This window comes from Manihot esculenta, chromosome 7, assembly GCF_001659605.2.
Source record: "Manihot esculenta cultivar AM560-2 chromosome 7, M.esculenta_v8, whole genome shotgun sequence".
Taxonomy (NCBI): domain Eukaryota; kingdom Viridiplantae; phylum Streptophyta; class Magnoliopsida; order Malpighiales; family Euphorbiaceae; genus Manihot; species Manihot esculenta.
The window spans coordinates 7422643-7447286 of NC_035167.2; the positions used below are offsets into that span (position 1 = coordinate 7422643).

General features: G+C 34.0%; 1 protein-coding gene across 3 annotated transcripts; it reads right to left on the minus strand.

Moving 5' to 3' along the window:
- Positions 1 to 778: 778 nt before the first annotated feature.
- LOC110619635 (pyridoxal kinase) lies at positions 779 to 24439 on the minus strand. 3 transcript variants are annotated; one of them, XM_021763159.2, is made up of 14 exons: positions 24280 to 24439; positions 24046 to 24139; positions 22539 to 22632; positions 22284 to 22388; positions 14020 to 14103; positions 13193 to 13266; positions 12792 to 12856; positions 11875 to 11938; positions 11194 to 11259; positions 10413 to 10469; positions 7327 to 7371; positions 7177 to 7230; positions 6617 to 6762; positions 779 to 963 (listed from the first exon to the last, which is right to left on the minus strand). In XM_021763159.2, the coding sequence occupies exons 1-13, from the start codon at positions 24345 to 24347 to the stop codon at positions 6622 to 6624; spliced, it is 1011 nt and encodes a 336-aa protein (XP_021618851.1). In that variant the 5' UTR covers positions 24348 to 24439; the 3' UTR covers positions 779 to 963; positions 6617 to 6621. The 3 variants fall into 3 exon arrangements, with proteins under 3 accessions (XP_021618851.1, XP_021618850.1, XP_021618852.1); XM_021763158.2 differs by lacking the exon at positions 779 to 963 and having other exon boundaries at positions 6499 to 6762; XM_021763160.2 differs by lacking the exons at positions 779 to 963; positions 14020 to 14103 and having other exon boundaries at positions 6499 to 6762.
- Between the last annotated feature and the right edge of the window lie 205 nt (positions 24440 to 24644).

Sequence of the window (24644 nt, forward strand, 5' to 3'; positions counted from 1 at the left end):
TTTAGTAGGTCAATCTATGATTATTGAAAGTTTAAAAACTAAATTGAAACATGGTAAAGAGTCTAGTAGGTTAAAGTATGAATATGGAAAGTTTAAAGACAAAATTCAGTTTAGTACTTCATATTTTCCACCTCTTCACCTAAACCCTCCATGTGTCACCTAATTATGCATGAAAGAGATGACAAAACAAAGTGAAAAAGTTGGTTGTTTCTCCACCCACCTTGTTGCCGTAGCTCACACCATTGAAAAACTAAGTTTTTGTTTTGTCTTCCTTCCACCAAATCCAAGCCAAAATATCATCAAATCAACTTATTTCTTTAATCAAAATTCACCCTAAGATCAAGAGCTAAAGGAAGAGCCATATATTGAAAGAATTGAAGAAGAAAAGTTTAGGGTTCCATATACACCAAGCTTAAAAATCAAAGGTGAGCTTAGAAATGTGTAGGAAATAGAATCTTCTCATTTCTTCATGCATTAATTTGAATTATAAAGCTTTAATTTATAATTTATTCAATCATTCCTTAAGACATAAATTGACCTAGGTGAGGAAATATCAAAGAAAAATGAGACAGTTAGAGAATAGAAGAGGAAACTCTGCCAAAATTTTGATTTAAAATCTCACATTTACTTTAATCACCTTATGAAATTTACTTGAACTACCTAATAATTTGGTAATTACAGATAAAGGAAATTGTTTAGTTTTGATATATCTAAAAAGGTATAGTTTGTAACAATCCTTGCTCCGTCTATACTCTGACAAGGTAAGGGGTGTTACAATATGCATCGATACAAGGGTGAAAATCCTGCTTCAAAACACTCACAGATCGCTACAATGTAGTGACTCATTTTCAATTTTCTCATTCGAAACATACTATGATCTATGAGACTGCTATTGTGTCAATAAAGACTGATCAAGAGGGCCTGGACTTGTGTAATCACGGTAATTTTGTCTGCTCGTCATATCTGTAAAATAAAATGCAAACAAATAAGTCAAAAATTGATAATAATTATCATTTAAAAAGTAAGTACGAGTAACATGCAATGTTAGCAGACACTTCCACATGCGATAGTTGCGTAATATATATCACGCAAGTAATTTGTATATTTATGGGTCATATTTAGAGAAGTAGTATGTATAAGAAAATTCACATGCAATGCTGATGTACATATCATATTTTTGTATTATGTTTCAGAACTAACAACTTGCAAGGTTATATTACATGTCATAAATTTATAGTATGTATCAGAAAAGTCACATGCAAGGTAATAGTACATGTCATAATTATTTCTTATTTATCAGAAAAGTTACATGCAATGTAATAGTACATGTTATAATTTTGTAGTATGTATCAGAGAAGTCACATGCAAGAGAATAGTACATGTCATAATTTTATAGTATGTATCAGATAGTCACATGCAAGGTAATAATACATGTCATAATTTTGTATTATATATGAGAACAGGTCACATGCATGGACATAGTATAATGTCATTATTGTAATAGTGCAATGCAGGTGACATGTAATGCTTGTGATCAATATTATATATAAATACGAAAATTCAACATTATTGTGTGATCATAGAAGAATCGAGTGTGGTTTAATGACGATTATAAGAATAAGAAGCATGGTGATCGTAGAGAATATTATGCTGATTTGAGAAGAGAGTGGAGTTTCAGGTTTGATGAATCAAACAAACTTGTTGCTGATTTGCAGTCATTGGGTGCTCCTATTATAAAACGTCATTCTCTTAACATGGAAAGAAATAATATTAGGGCATATTAAGAAAGTCTTCTTATAATTTGAAAAGAAAACAATAGATTGTTGTTTCGTCGTTGTAGGTTTTACATATATAAATTGGCAAAAGAACAAGCAGCTGCGGTGGATCGTGAGTTAATAGAAGCTGAGGTAAGAAATATAACGAATAATCGAAATTATGCATTTGATGAAGAGTAACTGTGATCCTATGTTATTTACTATCACAGTTTAATATTTGTGGTGACAAATAATTGTATTGTTATGTTATCTACAATTGGATGCGTTATAAATGTAATATGCGGAATGTATGTGTTTTGTATTGTTATGTTATCTACAGTGAAGGTATTATGAATGTATTATAATCAATAATTTTCCTACTTAAAAAAAAAAAGGTACGCATAAGGATCATAAGCATTAATGTACCGAATATTTTTTTCAACTCAAATATTGTAATATTCTTTTTAATTGTTACAATCATCATCCGAAGTGGCACATCAGATTAGTACTCTAACGCATTTTCTAAATTATAAAAAATTTAATATTGATTAATATCACTATCTGCCTTAAAATCTTCAGCTTTGGATATAAAATACCACCTATTTAATCGTATTTTAATACGATTATTTTCCTCTCATATACGATATAATGCATTTCTGAGCTAATTAATATTATCAATTGACATATTAATCACATTTTTCCTTGGTACTTTAATATTTAGTGAACTAGTCTCCTCACGTAAAGCTGTTGACTGAGCCACCCTATATGACTATTCAGATTTCATGATGTTGTAAACTTTATCAGAATTGTACTGATTAGAATCTAAAGGATATATGAAATCATCATCCAGTCTCCAACAACGTCTTGTCATTCTAAAAATATCACCTGGCGTATATATCAAAGTGGACATTGTCCCTACAATGACATAACTTTGGGTAATATAAGTTATAATAATAAGGTACAGTGAATACTATATATTATCTATTTTAATCACTATCAACATGAAGGTAAATAACGTTGCAAATATTTTACAAAATCATTGTCATCAAGACGAATACACATAATATGCATTTCAATTTGCAGTGCTTCATTAACTCGTCTAATATAGAGAAATTATCAAATTACAGTAACGTAAATCAGTTCGACAACGCCTGATGGTATATGTTTGTTTATTATGACCAAACTTTCCACATATAGTACAATAGTTTTTAGAAGTTAAAGAAACCTTTGATGCCCCCCAGTCCATCTCGTTTTGAATTCTGCGACCTTTTTTCTAATTCTTTGCATATCAGGAATTAGAGGTTTACCATCAAGTTCTGGCCAGTAATCATAATGACCTAATGGATTGAACATATTGCCATAACATTTAAGTGTGCATTCCAAGGTGTAGTATGTATCAACATATTGATCATAATCTATGGACTTTGACAGACAAGCTGCTATGATGTGTGAACATGGGATTCGCATCTCTTGAAACTTATTACAAGTGCATGTACCTTCTATCAGTTTAACAAGTTGCTTGTTCCCGGTGCCACTAGTATGAACTTTAAAAACTAAAGTTTCCTTACTAAATCGTGTCACCCGATGTCTTGCTGCTTTTATCTCGTTATTTCTAATTATTTCTGCATATGCATGTGTAAAAGTATGTCTATTTGCATTTGATCCAAATACGTCATGCGACGTATATCAAAGTAGTTAGCATATTAGTAGAATATTTTTTCGACCATAACTGTGACGGGCAATACGCAAATCCCTTCAATATCCCATTGACAAATTCAATAGTATTTATTGTCATGGATCCATACCTTTTTCCTCCATCATGAGACCGTGTCCATATTTTTAAAGATATTTTAAAGATCCACTCAAATGTTTTAGGACTGACTTCTCATATCTTGTTCATGGTATGATAAAATTTTCGCTTCTGATTCTGATTAGCTGAAAGGTAAAAGTATAGGTGCTGAATGTTTATATATTGAGCAATAATTAATGACACATAAACGAATAACTTGTTTATATTTAAATTGAATAACTGACTTACCTTGCACAAAGCCTCCTTCATATATGCATTCTTAAATTTTGTATTGTAATTGCTCAATTTATGCTGAATGCAATATCGATGGTTGGCTAATTGGGGCAGCCACTAATCCTTTTGCATTGCGTTTCTGATTCCAATGTGTCTGTCTGATATGACGCATAATTCTTCTCTATCAGTGACATAATCTAAGACAATCCATAAACTATTCCCACTTGTCACTATCCTCTTTATCAACTAAGCAAATACTAATAGAAAAAACATATTATTTCCATCAAGCCCGGTTGCACAAAGAATATAGCCACTATATTTTCCATATAAAAAAATCTCGTCAACAAAGATTATTGGCCTACAAAACTTGAATCCTTCATTCGATTGTTGAAGTGTTCAAAACATTCTATCAAACACTCTAACGTTCTCATCCAAACGACCTCTAATCCAGTGTGAATCATGTTCAATTGTGACAATTACATCGGGATTATAATTCACAATAACATGCATGAATTTATGCAACCCCCTATATGATTCTTCCCATATGATTCCTCCCATCCACCAAAAATCTTTTTAATTGTAAATTGTTTTCCATCCATATTTTCTTATAGGACGGTTCATATCCAACCTTATTTTTTATCTTAGCCCGAAAAGTAGCAATTTTCATATCTGGCTATTGTTCGATCATGGATAAGATAAATGCATAGATAAATCTAGAATTAAGGTGATCGTGATCTTTATTTACACCAGGATTTCTAATGTGTGAGAACCATGATATCTTGTTATCTTTCAAACATCAGCATTTTCTTTGCGGGATGCACGAAGGTGTCATTGACAACCAGATAATTTATCTTTACACTTGATCGGATAAGTACTACTCTTAGTTTCATCATAACAAAATTGATGATGTCACAACATATGATACTCTTTCGCAGCAGCGACAATAGCCTCTCGAGATCTGAATATCATTCCAACAGAGAATTCTTTCGACTTATCTTAGAATAAATTCGCTGAATTTTTTGCATAAAGATCAACTCTCATTACATCAGAGTCAATTTCAGAATACGGGTAGAAATATCAATGGTCTAATAGGATTTTCATATCGACTATTAAAACACATTGAAGAATTTATATCATGATCATCAGCATCATTAAATTGAACACCTGGAATGTCATTTTCCTCATCAATCCAAGGATCATCTCTATCTGTATCTAAATCATTAAGAAAATCAGTATCATCGTCATTTTCACCCTGACCAACATCCTGTGCATTTTGCTATACTTCATTACATGTTTCTATGCCTACAACCGGACAATTATCATCCCGAATATTTTCTTAACCTTCACTCTCCATAACGATTGCACAACTACTTGAAGGACCAACACCTCCATCTTTTGTTCTATGATGACGAGATAAAATATCTATGTATAATACAATTAAATCTATAGGTCTGATTGTCGACACGTAGTCAAACATTATGTCCACATTTTCGTCATCACTTAGTTGTACTAATCTATATTTAATAATACTATTACCCAACATCGGTTGTCTAAAAATAATCCTCATTATCATATCATCATGCGTTGACAATTTAATAGCACGAACTATTTTAATCACTAATTCTTTATAATTTAATTTCTTTATAATTTAATTTCTTTTCAATACGAAACATTTTAGACTGCCACCGATATAATCATTCTTAATATTAGTATTAACTATGTGTCCGTCTCAGAATATTGTACCATAACGCGAAGTAGTAATTTCTCTTCCTAATTCACATACTAAACAATAATAGTTTAGAAAATTACAAATCAACCAAAAATTTACAAGTTAAATACATATATATTATAACACCATATATATTTGTTATATAATTTTTTCCTCATTTTTTAATATTTAAATTTCTACTACCGCACTTTTGAAGTACAACAGAGTCGGCAGGAGGAAAAGATTCTATCGCACTTCAAAAGTGTGGAAGAAAAATTTAAATTTCTATCGCACTTTCTAATTGCGGTAGAAGCTAACGGGACAGAGACCCATCTTGTCTCTACCAGGTGCAGAAACGGGTCTCTGCTAGGTGCAGGAATCTCTGCACTTAGCAAAGATTCTACCATACTTCAAAAGTGCGGTAGAACATATATATATATATATATATATATATATATATATATATATATATATATAAATTCTACCGCACTTATAAAATGCGTTATAATTTTCTTTATTAAAAAAAATTCTTCCTTTACTGCACTTTAAGAGCACAGTAAAGAAAGTCGAAGCTCTCTATCGCACTTTACAAGCGCGGTAGAGAGCCAATTCGCCCTGGTCCGAGAATATATTTTTTTCGAACCAAGATTTGAAACAAAAAATATTTTCCGTAAAAAGCCCTTTTCTAACATGGTATTAAAGTCTTACCTCATGAAATTTCACACTTGTATTTCACACTTTAGAATATGAAAGATATGTTGAATCTCATGCTAATATGAGATAAAATAATATGCCTTTTATAAGAATTTCAGCTTTTTTCCACCTTGAGCTAACTTTTGAATTTGATTTAGATTTTGCCCATAAACCTCAGATCTGGTCCCTTATTTGAAGTTTTAGTTTGGTTGATTAAATAAAAGCTTCAAAATTTGCCAAGACATTAAAACTCTATAGGTCCTTGGAGGATGCCTGTGTTTCTTGTATGAGATTGAGAAGATAATATAGCAAGAAATGTCTAGCAAAAAAAAATATTCCAACCAAATAAATCAGTCTGAATTGCATGAGCAATGTGCGATTTTAGCCAAAACAGAAAGGTATAATCTACGGACACCCAATAGCTGAATAAAACTTCACCCATTTTAGTGATATTTCTCAGCTTTGTATCTAACTTGAGGATTGCGAATGTCATCCTGGCTTTGGATTAACCTGATCTCCAAACTGCTTGATTGGGGATCATATCCTGCTCTTTTGTAGTCATTCAATGTCCTCTGCAGAAGTGCCTGCAAATATTGGTAAACTAGCAGTTTAGCTTCATTTTGTTTTATGAGAACAAATTTTCCTTTCAAAAAAATTCATTGTGTTTTTGGAAAAATTATAGAATACAATGATAATACCAACTAGGATTTCCTAATTGATATGGCAATATATTTTGACATGTGTATCGAAAAATACAGAAAAGTGGATTAGTTTTTGTTTTATTTAGTTTTTCCTCTCTTGTTAATTTTTTTTATTCCACGTAGTATAATATCATTGGATAGTTGTATCCAGATGTACTGTAAAATCACTAGTGTTTTTGGTGAAAACATCATATTAATTTCTTATAGCCATTCTGTAATATGCAATAGATACTGAGAGGCTTTTAATCATTTTAACTATTCTTCTACAAACTTCAGAGAGACTGGAAAAAGAAATACCTGCAAACTTGATACTGCAAGTTCAGCCGCCTTGTCAAGGTTGTCGGGATATTTCTGGATGGTAGGTAAGAGTATTTGATGTTAAATAAATACTATGGGCAAGAATGTGTTGTAATAAACTTAATTTGAAATTGGATGTTGATATCTTACGTTGCTCCATCCAAGCAAAAGTGCAGTCATGAGATCGCCAGTTCCCTACAAGCATGTTGTGGAATGTCATCAAGAAGCATCTTACACAATGCATGGTACTACTATTAATTAAATCCAAGATATTAAGAAAGTTTTATAGAACATAAGGGGCGTTAATCTCAAATTCACAATTATAATGCAAAACCAAGCAGTTGAACATAAAGATTGTACATGGTATTCCAGAACATTATAGAGCAGTATAGACCAAGGATCCAGTTAATTCAAGTTGTTTTATGGACTCATCTTAGGTACAGCTAGCAGGTAATTTACACAGACGGTACACCAATTTAGGGAGTCAAAACTTCATTTTGTCATTTAACCTCCCCCCCCCCCCCAAAAAAAAAAAAAAAAAAAAAAAAAAACCCTTCATTTAAGTAACATAAACCCCTTTTAACTAAAAGGTAGCAAGTTTTCAAATAACCTTTATTAATGTGGCACCCATTAAATTAAAAAATATTAAAAATTTGACTGATGTGAAATTAATTAAAATTATTTTATTATTATAAAAATAAATAAAAAGGCTAAATAAAAAAATGAAATAATAAATAAAAAGTACCCCACCTAAGGTGCTTTGCCGCTAAGATTATTGTGCCTCAAATCCAAATTAACCATCACCAGAAAATTTCCATATGGTTCCGGAATCTCACCAGAAAATGCATCACAAGACAAATTAAGAGTTCTGTGTGAGGTTTTTGAGCTCAACGAGAAGTTCAAGAAGAGACCTCTAAGGAAATTTGAAGACAAATTCAATGAAAAATGCATAATGTAGTTAGTTTTTATGTCCAGAGTTTAATAGTTAATATTTCTTTTTAGTTATAATTAGCTTTTTGGAGTTGGAAAAGAGGTATGAGCAACTAAGCAAGTTTGGAAACCATGGCAATTTGTGAAGATGCTATTGCCCTGTTTAGAGAGTCTAAAATGGGCTGGCCCATTTGTAGACATGGGCATGCCCATACGACGAGTTGACTTCCAACATGATTTCTGATAGGCTGATTTCTTTCCTTGTTAAGAGAAGATAAATTTGATGATTGAGGGAATCCTATTAAGGCCTTGTTTGGTTAAGGGTAACTCAACTAGGGAATTTGAAGTTTTCAGTTGGTGTAAACATTATTTTTGTTTGGTTGGTATTTCTTCTTGACTTTCCGTGAAGTCAAGAGTTTTTCTTCGGACTTACCCCAACCTAATTAAGTTACTTTCTTTGAAAAGTAACTAAAGAAAAAGTGACTTCCTAGGAAGTAATACATTTGTATCAAATAAGGCGTAAGAGTAAAATACTGATTTTTCAGAAGACTAAAAGGAAATAAATCACTATTGAAGAGGATTCAACTAGATGATGGAAAAGAATCCTAGCAACCACATTTAAAAGACCAAGAAGAAGAATATTATGCATCTTAAGCTTGAAAACACCTCACAAGAATTTGAGGCTTTCTTATTTTCTTTAAGCTTTAATTATGTACTTTATTTCTTTATTATTCAATTCTTTCATATCTAGTATGGATTAGGAATTTTTGCTGGGGAATTATGAATCCTAAACCTATATTATGATTATTTTAAAGCTAATTTAATATTTTATTTCATTAGATTATGCAGTATTATTCATAATGCGTTGTGTTTATTGATTAATGAATGGTTCTAGTGATGTTAGAACTAAGAAGTTTTGATTGGTTGCATAATTGAACATTAAAAGGGTGTTGCATATCATGTTAGGACAAGGCTGTCCAAAGAGGGAACTTAGAAATAATGTGCAGTCTACTTAATCCTAAAAAGGATGAATTAAATATAAGGGATTATTGATCTTGATGCAATTAGATTATTGACACCCAAATGCAGAGCTTTAGTTTAGATGAAAAATCTAACTTGAAGAAGGATCAATCAGACTAAATCCTACCATCTCATGATTTTGCAAATGGTTTTGATTAATTTTCATACACAAGTGAAGGTGAATCTCTATTATAACACTTTAATTCATCAGGAGTTTCTTCAATCAATTTATTAATTTAATCATATATTATTTTTATTTTTATTTTCACTCAAATTTATCTAACGGTTTCTCAAATAACGTAAGGGTAGTATTACTTTAACAGTTTAACTATAAATAACAAATTTGATCCTTATGGGTCTATACTCTTTCTCACTACTTTATTACTTGCAATGACTAGCGCACTTGCAAGTGTAGGTTAGATTGCATCATCTATCACAAAGGCTTAAGTCTTGAGTACATGGTTTGAGTGGCAGCACTCGTGCCAACCCATAAGACTGGGAATTTTAGATTGGAACTTTGATATTATTGTCCATATTAACTGCCTAATCTACAAAATATAACTGCACATCTGATCTGACTACTCTACTTCATGCTTCTCTGAACTAAGTTACCTAAAAAGTTAAGTACGGTTGAAATATGAATTAAAACAATCCAATCAGACTTAGACCCTTTACAGTGGACAGTCTATTACCTCTTCATATTCCTATTCTTCACAGTTAAATTCTCAAAAGTGAACTACCTTTCATATTTAACTTGAACGAGGTGCTAAGGTTCCAGAATGAAATATTCTGCAGTTATTATGTTTCAAGGAATAGAAACAGAGTCCTCCATTTCATCATCTTCAAACTGCTACAAGTGTTCCAGTAGGCAAGATCAAAATAGTAAATTTCTTCGTATAAAGTTCTTTTGGATACTTGCACATTCCATCAACATAATATGGTATATAAATATACACCTCATGGAATGTTTAGCTGTCATGAAACTAGCAAAACAAGAAAGCACTAATGCATCTTGAACAACTCTCATTGTTAATCCTACATATCTATGTTGAAGAGCAATAAAAATTTCAAAGGTGCAATTCATGATGATTGATACTCCAAAACATAATGATAGTACAAAAATGAACAATAGGAAACAACTATAACCAAAGAGAGGGCAAAACAAAGCAAATAAAAATCAGAACCTCCATCCATGCCACTCATGACTACTTATAATTCTGTTTAACCACACCAAAGAGCAAAACAAATTCCATCAATTAATGGATTCAAAAAGAAAAGCTGCTTACCGTAAAATAAGCAGGGATTTTGGGTATCACAATCTTGAATTGCTCAGGAGGTTGGTCCTATCAGAGAAAGAGACATGAAGAATATAAATAAACAGAAAACTTATTTGCCTAGGAAACAACTACATTCTCACCATTGTAAAGGTAATGACCCTCGGAAAAAAAAATGAAAAAGAGAACATAATAAACCATCTTAGTGATACAAGAACTGCAGATGACACAAATTAATGCATTGGAGAGAAGCTATGCACTGAAATGACCATGAATCAAGGTAACCTTGAGCACCCATGGATTGGAGTCAAGTACAAAGTAGGAAACTGAATAAATGATCGAGCATTCAAGTCCAAATGAGCAGTGTGACTAAAGTTAAGAAAATCACTGAGCAGAAGAAATTTCACAACTGGATATGTTGCAAAGGTTCTTGACAGCTCTAGGCTATCATTAGTGATGCCTCAAAATTTTATTCAAAAAAGGAAGAGGGAAAGAAATTTCACAATCCTTTCAGATTCTCAAAATTAGCCTGTAATTAGATATGACCATATAATATCTACACATTCCAGTCTATCAGCTAATTAGCTAAAAGGAGCATGTATTTACCCAATCAAGCACTTTGGTGAACAAAAGTCAAATTAAGAAACAAGCTAATGTAACTCTGCATAAAATAACAAGAAGAAAATAGCATCCACAAACAGCATATGTTGACATCTGACATAGTGATGGTAGTATCAGCTTAGACTCTGAAGCAATGAAATTGAACCCCAAAAAGGAAACGCCATTAGCCTACCTTTTCCTTTTGATGACTGCCAATAAGGAGAAGGTTGCTATCTATATTGATGCTTGTAATTACAACCTGAAATTCATCAAAGGTTTTACATCTTGCTTTGAGATTAGAACAATAAAGTCCATAGGCAAGTTTCTCATAAAAATATGTAGGAAAAGTAGATATAATGCTTAAGGCAGAGTTTTGCTATAAAATATCTATTTTGTAAAGTGAAAAGCAACTTATAAATGAGAGGCTGTAAAATAAGTGATCTTGCGTGAAGCAAATATCAACTAATTAAGCATTGCACCATCCCATGTATGTGAAAAAAAGACATCAAAGGAGACAAATATAAGCTTCATATTACCCAGAGAATCAAATAATTAGGATATAGAAATCATAGGCAAGAAAACAGTTCCAAAAAAGCCTGCCACTTTGAAATGCGGTAGATGACAGAACTTTAAAATTCAAGATAAATACATATCACAAAAGCCTTTGAAGGTTCAGCGGCATGAAGAATGTTACAAGCTTCATGGCCATCTCTTTCAGTCACAATATTATAAGCTTCATATTACCCAGACAATCAAATCATAAGAATATAGAAATCACAGGCAAGAAAACAGTTCCAATATAAGAAGCCCGCCACTTTGAAATGTGGTAGATGCCAGAACTTTAAAATTCAAGATAAATATATATCATAAAAACCTTTGAAGGTCCAGTGGCATGAAGAATGTTACAAGCTTCACGGCCATCTCTTTCAGTCACAATCCTGTAATAATAATATTGTAAACAGGCGGATGCTTGATTAAAATGAAAAGCAAAAATTAGAACAAAAATACAACATCCTTTTTATGACAATTCATTGACCTGGAAAAGGTATATGATATAGTACCAAGATTAGTTTCTTGGTGGGTGCTGAAAAAGAATATAATTCAAATATTATAGTCCTTGAGGACATGCATGAGGGAGTAATCACAAGTGTAAAACAATGGAAGGAGATACAGGGAGTTCCTTATAACATTGGGTTTACATCAGGGATTGATTTTGAGTCCCTACTTGTTTACTTCAGTTATGAATCAGCTAACCAGTCATATTCAAGATGATGCCTTATTGTGCAAGTTATTTGCATATGACTTCTAAGATGATTTAAAGGGAAAAAAAAATATGTAAACCCTTCAAAGAAACTACCAATATTTGCCACATCAATAATTCATAGGTAATAATAAATGTCGTGGGCCACCAGGCTATTAGTTCCATTTACTGCCTCATAGTGCAACAGGTAATCAAGCACTGCTTCCCCCCTCTCACTCCCTTGCAAATAAAAAGGCAGGGCTAACCTTCCAAAATGACTTCTAAGTATAGATTATACCACTTCATTTCACATTCAATATTTATTGCTTATTCATCCATGGACTTTATATTCAATATTCTCAGCCCCGCAAATTTCTTCAATACAATATCCGAAAATGTCAAGAAAAACAATCAGATTTGTTCAACAATTGAATTAATAAAGCTATTAATAGGGAAAAAAAGATATACATTTATAAAATAAAAAAAATGAAGATCACATACTGAATAACATAAGTTCTAGCACTTCATTCTAGTGTCATAACAGCGAATACCTGAACTCAGTCAACTGTTCAGCTTCAAACTGGTTAGGGGTCAACATTGAAGCCACTGGAACAACCTAAAATATGAACTGTCTTGTCATGACATTAAGTTCAAATTAAATTTCTTTTTTACCTTTGAATCAAATGGTTTTTTAATGAATCAAATTGACATGCAGATAAAATGAAATGACTTGCATCAAAACAATAAGTCCAATCCAAATAACAAAACATCATTTTTTATGCTTATCAATGATGAGATTATGCCTTAAGAGTCAAATTATGTAAAAAACTTTAACATCAATTCTAAAGAAAATTATAAACTTTGATATCCTAAATCTAAAATGTACTAGAAATTTGAATTCCTGTTGGAGCGCAATCGATCAGAAACTACAATCTAAAAACAGATCAGTCACCTTCTTGCGATATACAGCTACTAGCTCTGGTGGAACATAAAGCTTTCCTTCATCACCCATTACTGGGTCACAAACTACAAAAAAGTAGCAAAATTTTCATTAATAGACAAGATAAAGAGGTGCTTCACAACAGCCTGTTTCTACTTGTACCATGAAGTCTGAGACACAGACCAACAATCCTTACACGAAGACAATTTCAAAAACAGTAAATTACAAAACAAAAATATCATTCTTATCGCCTTAATTTTATTATTAAGAGGTTTAACTCCACTGGAGAACCAATTTCTTGGAAACCTAGTAAAGGAAGGATGCATGTCCAGTGCAACTCTACCAAACAAAATTATGAGGTCTTGACTTTTATAAAGACCTGTCAAATTAAAAAAAAAAATCATATATATAAATATATATATAGAGAGAGAGAGAGAGTATCTTGAAGAAACCTCCAATATCAAGTCTAATTATCAACAGCATCGGCAAAAACATTAATCTTCCATACAATTTAAATTGTTCTGGTAACAAAACTTAGTCCTGTTTATTTAACCAGTTCTCTACTTCCTCTAGCATAATTGTATCTCTTATGCTAATACTTCGATATTTGGTTATATGCTCAAATCCTTGCATTGTACAAGGGAATGCGAGGATGTGTCAAAAAAATAAAATAAGCAAGATGTCCATCTATTTATGATAAACAAAAAAGTTTAAGACTTATTTAAGTTGCAAAAATTCAGGTAGCGAAAATATCCAAAATTTTCAATTTCCCCCTCCCAGAAAGTATGGAAACAAAGTAATCTTGGAAAGACTTTTTCTCAAGTCAATGATTTACATACCATATGTAAGTTTTGGATTTATGGAACGAAGCTTACTGACAACGTCCAACACAGCATTCAAAAATGAAACTGAACCGATATAACCTGGCAAAAAAAAACAGCCAGAACTAAGCCACATCAACATGGAATTAGAAAATTCCCAAGTAACACTAAATGAAAGTGTCAGCTGCCAAGGAAAGCTAAAATAACTTTAAATCAAAATTTCCATATCCAGATCCCCAATCCCACTGCCCCTTAACTGCTATTCATAAAACTGAATAAATCACAACTTGTTAACAGTTTTTAAAAGTCAACTTGATAATAACTATTAAAACGTAATTCAACCGAATTGTCAGCAGACAGTATTCTGAGAATGATTTTAGTAGTTGTAAGTTAATTCATTCACTGCTTCAGGAAAAATGTTCAACAACACCAAACTAAACTCAATAAACAGTCAACTTCCAACTCATCTAAAATCACAAAGTTACACTCACCTAAATGAAATAGAACCATTCCGTATATCCATTCATCAGTTTTAAAGCAATAAAACCTCATGTTTACTTCAACTACGATCAATTAAAACCAAAATTCCAACAACCTGACTGAACCTTCTGTTATGGTCCCGGGTTGTGGATCTGGTTATGGGTCTGTGGACTAAGGGTATGGCAGGAGTTTGAGTGCTTGGGTTAAGAGTCTTTTTACGACCTCTAGTCATTAACAATTCAGACTCTAAAATAAGGACCCTAAAACCTCTGAGACTTAAAGCGCTCAAGACTTAACTGATTTTGGAAGCTGTCACTCTTCATTGATGTTATTGCTTAAATACAGAAAGGAAGTATAACTACTTCCTACATCAAATGAGCACTACTTAAACATGGAGGAACACCCTCCTCAACTAACCACATGAAATAAAAAGTGGAGGAATACCCTCCTACAAACAGGGAATCATTAAAACAATTAACTAAAAGATAGCTAAAAGATAACTGAAATATTTGACTAATTCAGAGGCTCAATATGTGGCTGCTTTGACTTGGATCCATGACTGAATTGATTATAGACTTACAGTGATTTGGTAACATTACTTCCCGCCCCCAAAGGAAGCTTGTCCTCAAGCTAATCTGGATATTTGGCGGAGAATGCCTATACCTTCTCCCATGAAGCATCAACAGGAGAAGAATGATTCCAGTGGACGAGAACCTCCTGACTTCCTCCTTTAATACGGCGGTCTAGAATGGCCAAAGGATGAACAGGTTCTGGCAGCGGAAAAGATGGCAGCAATGGTGTAGGAGCATACTGACCTTCATGATAAGGTTTTAGACTCGAAACATGAAACACTGGATGGAGCTTTGAATCGGCAAGAAGATCCAACTTATAGGCCATGGAACCGACACGTTCCACTATCACAAAGGGGCCATAGAATCGTGCCGAAAGTTTCTGATTCCTCCTTTTAGCAACTGAAGTTTGACGATAAGGCTGTAAACGTAGTAGAAGCTTATCCCCCACCTTAAACTCCAAAGGGCGATGAGATTGATCATATGTATGCTTCATTTTTTGTTGGGCCTGCAGTAGGTTTTCACGAAGTGAGAGCAGCATCTCATCTCTTGTCCTTAAAACAGTATCGACAGCTTCAATGGTGGAACTACCAGGTAGATATGACAATAATCTGGGAGGAGGACGGCCATAAACCGTTTCCAAAGGAGTAATTTTAAGAGAGGACTGGTGGCTGGTGTTGTAACAAAACTCGGCCTAGGACAACCAGTCAATCCATTTGTTCGGAGTAGAACTTGTGAAACAGCGAAGATACATTTCAATGGTGCGGTTTACCACCTCTGTTTGGCCATCCGACTGTGGGTGATAAGAGGAACTGAAACACAGCTTGGTACCACTCAAACGGAAAAGTTCTTTCCAAAAGGAACTTGTGAATGTCACATCTCTGTCACTGACCACAGTTTCTAGCAAGCCATGTAATTTAAAAATGTTGTCAAAGAAAGAGCGAGCAACACTTACAGCTGTATATGGATGAGACAAAGCCAGAAAATGCCCATACTTCAAAAATTTGTTGACGACTACTAGCAGTACATTTTTCCCACGCGAAGTTGGAATTCCCTCGATGAAGTCAATAGAGATATCAGCCCAAACTTGTGTTAGAATGGGGAGAGGGTGAAGGAGTCCCACCGGTTGCAAAGTCTCTGTTTTATGCCTCTGACATGTATCACAAGAGCGCACAAAATCTCTCACACATTGCTTCATTCCAAACCAAAAAAAATCCCTTGTAATTCTGTACAGGGTTTTTTGGTATCCTTCATGGCCCTAGTTATGGAGAGCACTAACTACTAGTTGAATAGATGGGGAGTTATGAGGAAGATAAACTCTGTTGTTGTAAAAGAGCAAACCATTCTTAAAACTCCATTTGGAAGTGGCTGCTCCAATATGAATCGCAGCGATTCGTTTCCGCACTTCTTCTGAATCATGCTGCTCTTTCTGAATATCGTCAAACAGGCTTAGTTGGGGCATAGATACTGCCAAGATGACAGATTGATCAGCATCCCGTCGAGAGAGTGCGTTAGCAACTATATTGGATTTTCCAGCTTTGTATTCAACGGTAAAACAAAAGCCCATAAGTTTACTGACCCAGTGTTGCTGAGAAGAAGAGAGATGGCGCTGCTCTAACAGATATTTGAGTGTGTAGTAGTCCGTTCGAACAGTAAATTCTCGACCCCAGAGATAAGAATGCCAATGTTTGATTGCCTTCACCAACCCAATCATCTCTTTTTCATATGCCGGAAGGTTCTGATGGTGTACTGCCATTGAACGGCTAAAGTATATCACTGGTTTGTTGGTTTGTTTTGCTGTAACAGAACAACTCTGATTCCTATACCCGAGGCATCACATTCTATGACAAAGGTTAGTTCAAAATTAGGGAGAACCAAGATTGGAATTGATATCATTGCCTCTTTCAATTTGTCGAATGCCGCCTCAGCCTCCTCAGCCTCCTCAGTCCAACGAAAACTGTTTTTCCGCAACATAGCTGTGAGTGGAGCGGCGATGATTCCGTAGTTTTGGACAAATTTGCAGTAGTAACCCGTAAGCCCTAAGAATCCTCTCAAATCACGAATTGTGTTAGGCTTGGGCCAATCTAGGACTGATGATATTTTGGACTGATCCACCTGGACTCCATTATGAGAAATAATATGACCCAAATATGAAACTTGAGTCTGGCCAAAAACGCACTTAGAGCATTTGAGGAATAATTTGTTCTTCACCAACAATTGAAAAACCAGTCAAAAGTGGTGGAGGTGTTCTGCCCAAGACTGACTAAAAACCAAGATGTCGTCAAAGAAAACAAGAACAAATTTCCTCGAATATGATTGAAATACCTCATTCATTAAGGCCTGGAAGGTTGAAGGTGCGTTGGTCAAACCAAACGGCATTACCAGGAATTCAAAGTGGCTGTGATGCGTCTGAAAAGTTGTTTTCTCGACATCAGAAGGATGCATGCCACTTGAAAATAAACAGAAAGCATATCCAGCTTTGTGAAATATCTAACACCACCCAGTTCTTCTAATAACTCATCTATCACAGGAATTGGGAATTTGTCTTTAATGGTTTTCGCGTTTAATTCTCTGTAATCGACACATAAACGCCAAGAACCGTCTGCCTTTGATACTAGGATCACCGCAGAAGAGAATGGTGATCGGCTTGGGCGGATTATGCCTTGTTGCAACATGGTCGCACACTGCTTTTCGATTTCATCCTTATGCCCATGTGGATAGCGGTATGGTCGAACAACCACCTGTTTTGCTCCTGGTTCCAAAGGAATACGGTGGTCGCAGGCCCTGCTAGGAGATAATCCGGTTGGCGCACTGAATAAAGAGGCAAATTCTGCCAACAATTTCTGTAGTTGAATTTTGGAATCTGCGGAAAGCAGCAAACTGTGGAAATCAGATTTCTTTGTTTAGGAAATTGAAGTCATGCCCTGCAATTCGATCAAGGTTCCCTGTTGAAAGAAACACATTCTCATGACAGCAAAATCCCACAGAATGGGTCCCAAAATCCGAAGCCAGCTAACTCCCAAAACCACATCAAAACCGCTTAGTGGCAGAACAAATAAGTCCACGGAAAAAGAGTGGGAATCCAGTAGAATTGGGATTCCCTTGCATATACCTGGGTTGTCCAGCTGCTCACCATTGGCGACATTAACTTTCAAGCCATCCTGCCCGTTTACTTCAGCACCAAGTTCCTCTACTTTTGTTGCAAACACAAAACTGTGAGTGCTGTCAGAATCAATTAGAATTAAGACTTGTCCCCCCTTCCAATATCCTTGTAGTCGCATGGACTAAGGATTTCGAATTCCAGTGATGGCGTTAAATGAAATCTTCGATTGTTCTAGCTTCGGATCAGAATTTGTGTCCTCTATTTCTTCGGTTTCCACCAAGTCTATCTAGAAAAGCTTTTTACATTGGTGGCCGCAAACAAACTGTTCATCACAGTTAAAACACAGTCCCTTTTTCCGTCTTTCTTCCATCTCACGATTCAGTCGCTTCACCAATCAGTTGGCACGAGGTGCAGATGTGAAGGCAGCGCAACGAGCGTCTCTCACAGCCGAAGAACTTGGGAAAAGTTTTTGTTCATACAGTCGGGAGATGCTCATTGCATTCACCAAATCTTTTGGATGATGTAGCTCAACCTCAACAGCAATAGAGTCCTGCAAACCACTGAGGTACAACTGGACCTTTTGATCCTGCGTGAGGGTGCAAGCGCGTGATACCAAGGCTTCGAAACGGTTCTGATATTCTGCAACAAAACCAGTTTGCTTTAGCTTCGCCAATTCGCCTAATTTGTTGCTGCGGATTGGAGGCCCAAAACGAAGATTGCATTGATGTGTGAACCCATCCCAATTGGGATCTGGAATGTCATCCAGCAGCTGCATATACCACAGCTGAGCAATCCCCTCCAAATGGTACGAAGCTAAACTCACCTTCTCCTCATCGGGTGTTTGTTGGTGCCTAAAAAAATGCTGGCATCGGGCAAGCCACCCCAAAAGGTCTTCCAGCCCATCATAACGAGAAAAATCAAGCTTTGTGAATTTTGGTACTATCGAACTTTCGGAAACCGAAGCACCCGAAATTCCCTCATCTCTCCTTGATTTTGCTTGACTGCCAGTGCTGCTAGATTGCAACTGTTTCTTAGTCAATTCCAATTCCTGAGACATTGCATCCAATTTGGCGTGCAATTGCTCAACTTTTTTCATTTCGGTCTTTGTTTGCTTGCTGCTCGGCCAACAACAATTCAAAGAGCTTGGCGAGTTGATCTTGAACAGAGTTCCCCATAACTACTGCAGGCTCTGATACCAAACTGTTATGGTCCCGGGTTGTGGATTTGGTTATGGGTTTGTGGGCTAAGGGTATGGCAGGAGTTTGAGTGTTTGGGTTAAGAGTCTTTTTACGACCTCTGGTCATTAACAATTCAGGCTCTAAAAGAGGGAACCTAAAACCTCTGAGACTTAAAGCACTCAAAACTTAACTGATTTTGGAAGCTGTCACTCTTCATTGATGTTATTGCTTAAATACATAAAGGAAATATAACTGCTTCCTACATCAAAAGAGCACTACTTCAACATGGAAGAACACCCTCCTCAACTAATCATATGAAATAAAAAGTGGAGGAACACCCTCCTCAACTAATCATATGAAATAAAAAGTGGAGGAATACCCTCCTACAAATAGGGAATCATTAAAACAATTAACTAAAAGATAGCTGAAAGATAACTGAAATATTTGACTAATTCAGAGGCTCAATATGTGGCTGCTTTGACTTGGATCCATGACTGAATCGGGTATAGACTTGCAGTAGTTTGGTAACACCTTCCCTCAAACCCAGCACCATTATAAGTTATGTCGTTATTCTCCTACTTGAACAATACAACAAAAAAAAAATCACCAACACCACCAGTCAAAATCAAACCAGTAAATGCAAGAGCCAAACAACATTCTCTGCATTTGCATCTCCAACCAAGATTCTTGAGTTTTGTTTGTAGAAAAGCTAATAAACACTCTCATTTACAAATTATTTCTGTTGTTTAAGAAATAGAATTTATCATAAAAAAAAATGTTTTTTTAATGAAAAAATGTTTTTTAATAAAAAAATTACAAAAGTCATACGAAGTTTAAACTATATACCAAAATAATGTGATATGTTAGAAAACAACCATAAAATTAGCACTTTCATAACAAGTTTTCATTCCTTTCAGTTATGGAAACATGAATAAAGAAAACGCCAATTTGATTGGCAAATCAATAAACTTGTCAAACATACAGCTTTCTGAAGGAAGCATTCATATGTGAAGAGAAAACTTCGATGTAATTGGCATTCTTTTAATAATACACAAATGAAACAAGGATATGCCAACAGTTTGGCGTCTCCTCATGTAATGTCTCAGTGGCTTTTATTTTCTTGATTAGTTGCAGTAGTTCAATGGGTCAGACCATTTAATGTGCCTAATCTTAAACCCATCCAAAAACTATCATTAGTTTATGCATCATAATGCATTTTCATGTCAACAACATGGCTGATTAGTTTATGCATCAATCATCATAATGCATTTCCATCTCAACAGCATGAAATTTTTTCATTTTTTTATTGTTTATTTTTTCATTTTCTTTTAGCTTTTTATAATTCTATAACAAGAAATGATGCCTTTTGTTAGTCATATAATATCAGTGCCACACACGTTGTTTTAACAACTACACTATGTTTTTTTTCCTCTCATAATTCATGTAATTATGATAAAAAAAACTGTCATTTGCAATAGAAGGATAATTTTTTTTTAAAAAAAATGAATGATGTTTATATCAGAAAATAATTTGTGTATTGGGATAAAAAGACATCATAAAGCAATGATGAGAGTTGATAATTTTGGAGAGAACTGCCTGTGTATTTTTAGCGAAACAAGCACCTATACACAGTGCTATGTAAATGCTATACATACTTCTGTTTATACACAAGAGTCTAACCTAAAATAGCAAACAAGATAAAATAGTTAACTAATCTCCTCTTTGCCCATTTGAGGGCTAGCAATACAATCTATGCTTGGGAAAAAGAAAATTACAGAAAAGAAAACTCTACATAATTAACACATATAATTTCTAATAGTATGAAATTCCTGAAATTTGGGAATTCCAACAATTGAATTTTATATGCATACTTAACAGTAAAAAATTTTACAAGAGAATAGACATTAACAACATAATTTTGAAAAGAATTATCTATTCAATTTAGGAAACAATTTCTAAGATAATGCCATTTTTTTAAGAACGGTGTGGTGGGAGGAGGGTTGATAGTACTTATTCTTAACGCAAAGAATCATTATTGAATATTTAGATAGTGATTGATTATGAATTTTTCTCTTGTTAACCCTAAAATCATGTACCATTATTATTATATATACATGACCAACTGGGTGGGATGATGTGCAAGTATAAGAAACAATCTCATGCTATTCTTGTCAATCCCTTTGGCTTTGTGCAGGATTTCTCAAACAAGAAAACACCAACTTGGTTAGCATTTGCTTGTTTTCCTTTCCACCGCATTGAAAACACCAATTATGTTGGCGTTTTCTCTCACATACCACTTTCTGCAGAATGCTGCTTGCCTGACAAGTTCACTGAAAACACCAGCCACATTGGCGTTTTCATGGTTGATGTTTTTGACTTCCTAAATGAGACAATTCGTTAACATATCACATTATTTTGGAGAAAATAGTTTAAAATTTGCAATAGTTATGTAAATTCTTTTTTAAACATTTTGCTATAACAAAACCCAGGTAACCCGATTCTAATCAGTTTACTATGTATTTATGAAGTTTGATATTTCTATCATTGAACAAACTTCATATCAGAAAAGTACCACAACATTAGCATATAAATGAAAGGGATGTTATATCACAGGCATGAGAGATGAATCCATAAAGCAATAAATAAGAAAATAGTAATTCATGTCTGATAAAACATATTAGGCATTCACCTTTATTGCCTGAGAAAAATATATTTACAATGTGCATGTCTCATGCACAGATTAAAATCATTTATAAAAGAGTTATTCATACATCAAATTTGTAAGGTAATTTCAAAAGGTTAGAGAATCATCATTATAACACTAGTTGTTTCAACAAAAATTCAAATACTTGACAGACCAAGAAATTTCCTATCACTGAATGCTTCAAATATGGCACAGAAGAGAAATTCCTCAATAAACTTAAAACAAATAGAGCAATAGCTGTAGCTTACCTGTTAACAAATGAGTATAATACAGCAAGTCATTTGCTTCAAGTCCTTCTATTAAATCCCATAGTTGTTGTCCATTCAAAACATGGCCTTTAAAGGTCGGGTATCCTGCCCAAATGACAGATTAATAGAACATAAACCAACTTATGTTTTAGCCATGAAAGCATGCCTGAATTTATACAGATTGACAGATGACATCGCACCATATATCAGGCTTCAGATTCCTGAAACTGATTGAGTGAAGTATAAGCTGCTTGCCTGTATGATTTGAGAATTGGACTGAATTGATTGGATCAACATCAAAACCCAGTATTTGAAGGGGAAAGACGGATGATTTATTTCCAACATATCCCTGAAAGAGAAACAGATGATATGGACAATCTAATATCATATCAATAGAGCTGATTGAGATAGCATTGACCATACAAAATTAAATTCTTCTACTTTGAATGAAGAACCAATGACATGTAGAATTTGATAGAAGCAGTCCTTTACGTCTGCTTTGAAGGAGAAATTTCAAAATGCTTAGTAAAAGATAATGCAGTCCCATGATGTAAATGACCTTCAAGAGAACATATTTAAATTTTCAAGTTATAGTTAATAAGAGCTCATTTTGTTTTGCATTCCAGGAATGAACTTTTGACAAAATTCTATGAGGTTAGGCTTCTTAGTGCTCTAAAATTTTTTACTCTTTTAGAGTGCATATCCACATGAAAAACTACATTATATTTTTTTTTATTTAAGAACACATCAAATATCCACAAAAATAGGATGAGTTAAAGCAAGCAAAATATCAAGTGACATTCGAGAGAGACATTTCCTTGTTTAAATTTAATTTTCTCCATTTTATTATTATTTGGTCAGAATTTGCTGCACATGCACCAACATAATCAAGACAAACAACTACCACTGTCTTCTCTCATGCAGGAGCAATCAGAAAGGTTAAGCCACTACACAGTCAAAACCAGCAAACTGGAAGAAGTTTAAAAAAGAAGACAAAAAGGAAATATAGGAAAAGTATCAAGTCCGTATCAAAGTATTCCACAGATTATTAATGATAGTAGCATAATTCTACCTCTACTGCTTTGAGGACCACCCAGCTTTGTGGCGTTTATCATCCACAAAAAATTATTGCAAAAGGATAACATAATGAAATTGGTTAAACACGCTCGTCTATCAATTGTTAAGACAATTCTGAATTATAATTCTAAATTGAGACCTAAAATTTTATTTCCTTTTCATTTCTAAATTCCCTCATGTCAATTTGCTGCAAAATTATTGCAAAAAGATAACATAATGAAATTGGTTAAACACACTCGTCTATAGAAGCGCAGATTGTTAAGACAATTTTGAATTATAATTCTAAATTGAGACCTAAAATTTGTTTCCTTTTCATTTCTAAATTCCCTCGTGTCAATTTGTTGCAAAATAGTTACTTGCATCAAAACTTTTTATCATCACTCAAATATGAAAATTTTCATTCACTCGTTTTCTTAAACTGGCATTGATTTATACCAATTCACACCAAAATACAGCTATAGATACCACATAATTTATATGCAATTTATTACCATGCACAATCAACGCAAACAGCCATCACATTTAATTCCATGTGATTCAATAAAAACCTACTAAGCAAAGCCAATAATTTCACCAGAAAAGATATAAAAAAAAAAGTACATTCTCACTTCATTTTAATCCAGGACCAACAGGATTAGAAAAAAAATTGCAAAACACCAAAAATTAAAACTTAGAGAAGAAATACCTGAACTGTGTGAGACTGAATGCTGAGAACCCGACCAGTTTCCGAAGGAAGAACCAGCGACAAGATTGGAGGTGCCATTTCCGATTTTACCAAGCTTATTAACAATCAAATCCCAATACAAAGAATTCAATCAAAACATTAATAAAAGAAAATCATTCAAATCTAGTTAAACTCTGAAAACGAAAATCAAAAATCAAAATCAAAAGAAGAATGTCCAGCGAAAATTCAACGCACCTGGAAATGTGAGCTCGAAGCCCAAATCTCCCCAGCTGTGGACGACTAATGGACAGAGACCTTAGCATTAAATAAGAGTTACCAAATATGGAGTAAGCAAGTGGTTACTTATCAAAGGAGATCACAGTGACGTTTGCCTCAGAAATTACTAAAAAGGAAGCAAAGACTGGTGGATATTAGACGAGAAGGAGAGGACAGTTTGGAGAATTCAATGCATGAATTGAACTGCCATCTCAGAAGGTTGAAAAAAAATTATTATTTGATGTCTGTTAAATAAAAAAATTTATTATTTGATTTTTTAATTTAAAAAATAAGTTAAAATATAATTAAAATATTAAAAATTTTATTAATCAGTTTTCTATTAA

Coding starts and splice junctions, on each gene's coding strand:
- LOC110619635 (XM_021763159.2), bottom strand. CDS start 24,347: ATGCTAAGGTCTCTGTCCATTAGTCGTCCACAGCTGGGGAGATTTGGG. Junction 12,857..13,192: donor TAGCTGTATATCGCAAGAAG/GTGACTGATCTG, acceptor TTCATATTTTAG/GTTGTTCCAGTGGCTTCAAT. Junction 6,763..7,176: donor TTGCAGTATCAAGTTTGCAG/GTATTTCTTTTT, acceptor CAATATTTGCAG/GCACTTCTGCAGAGGACATT.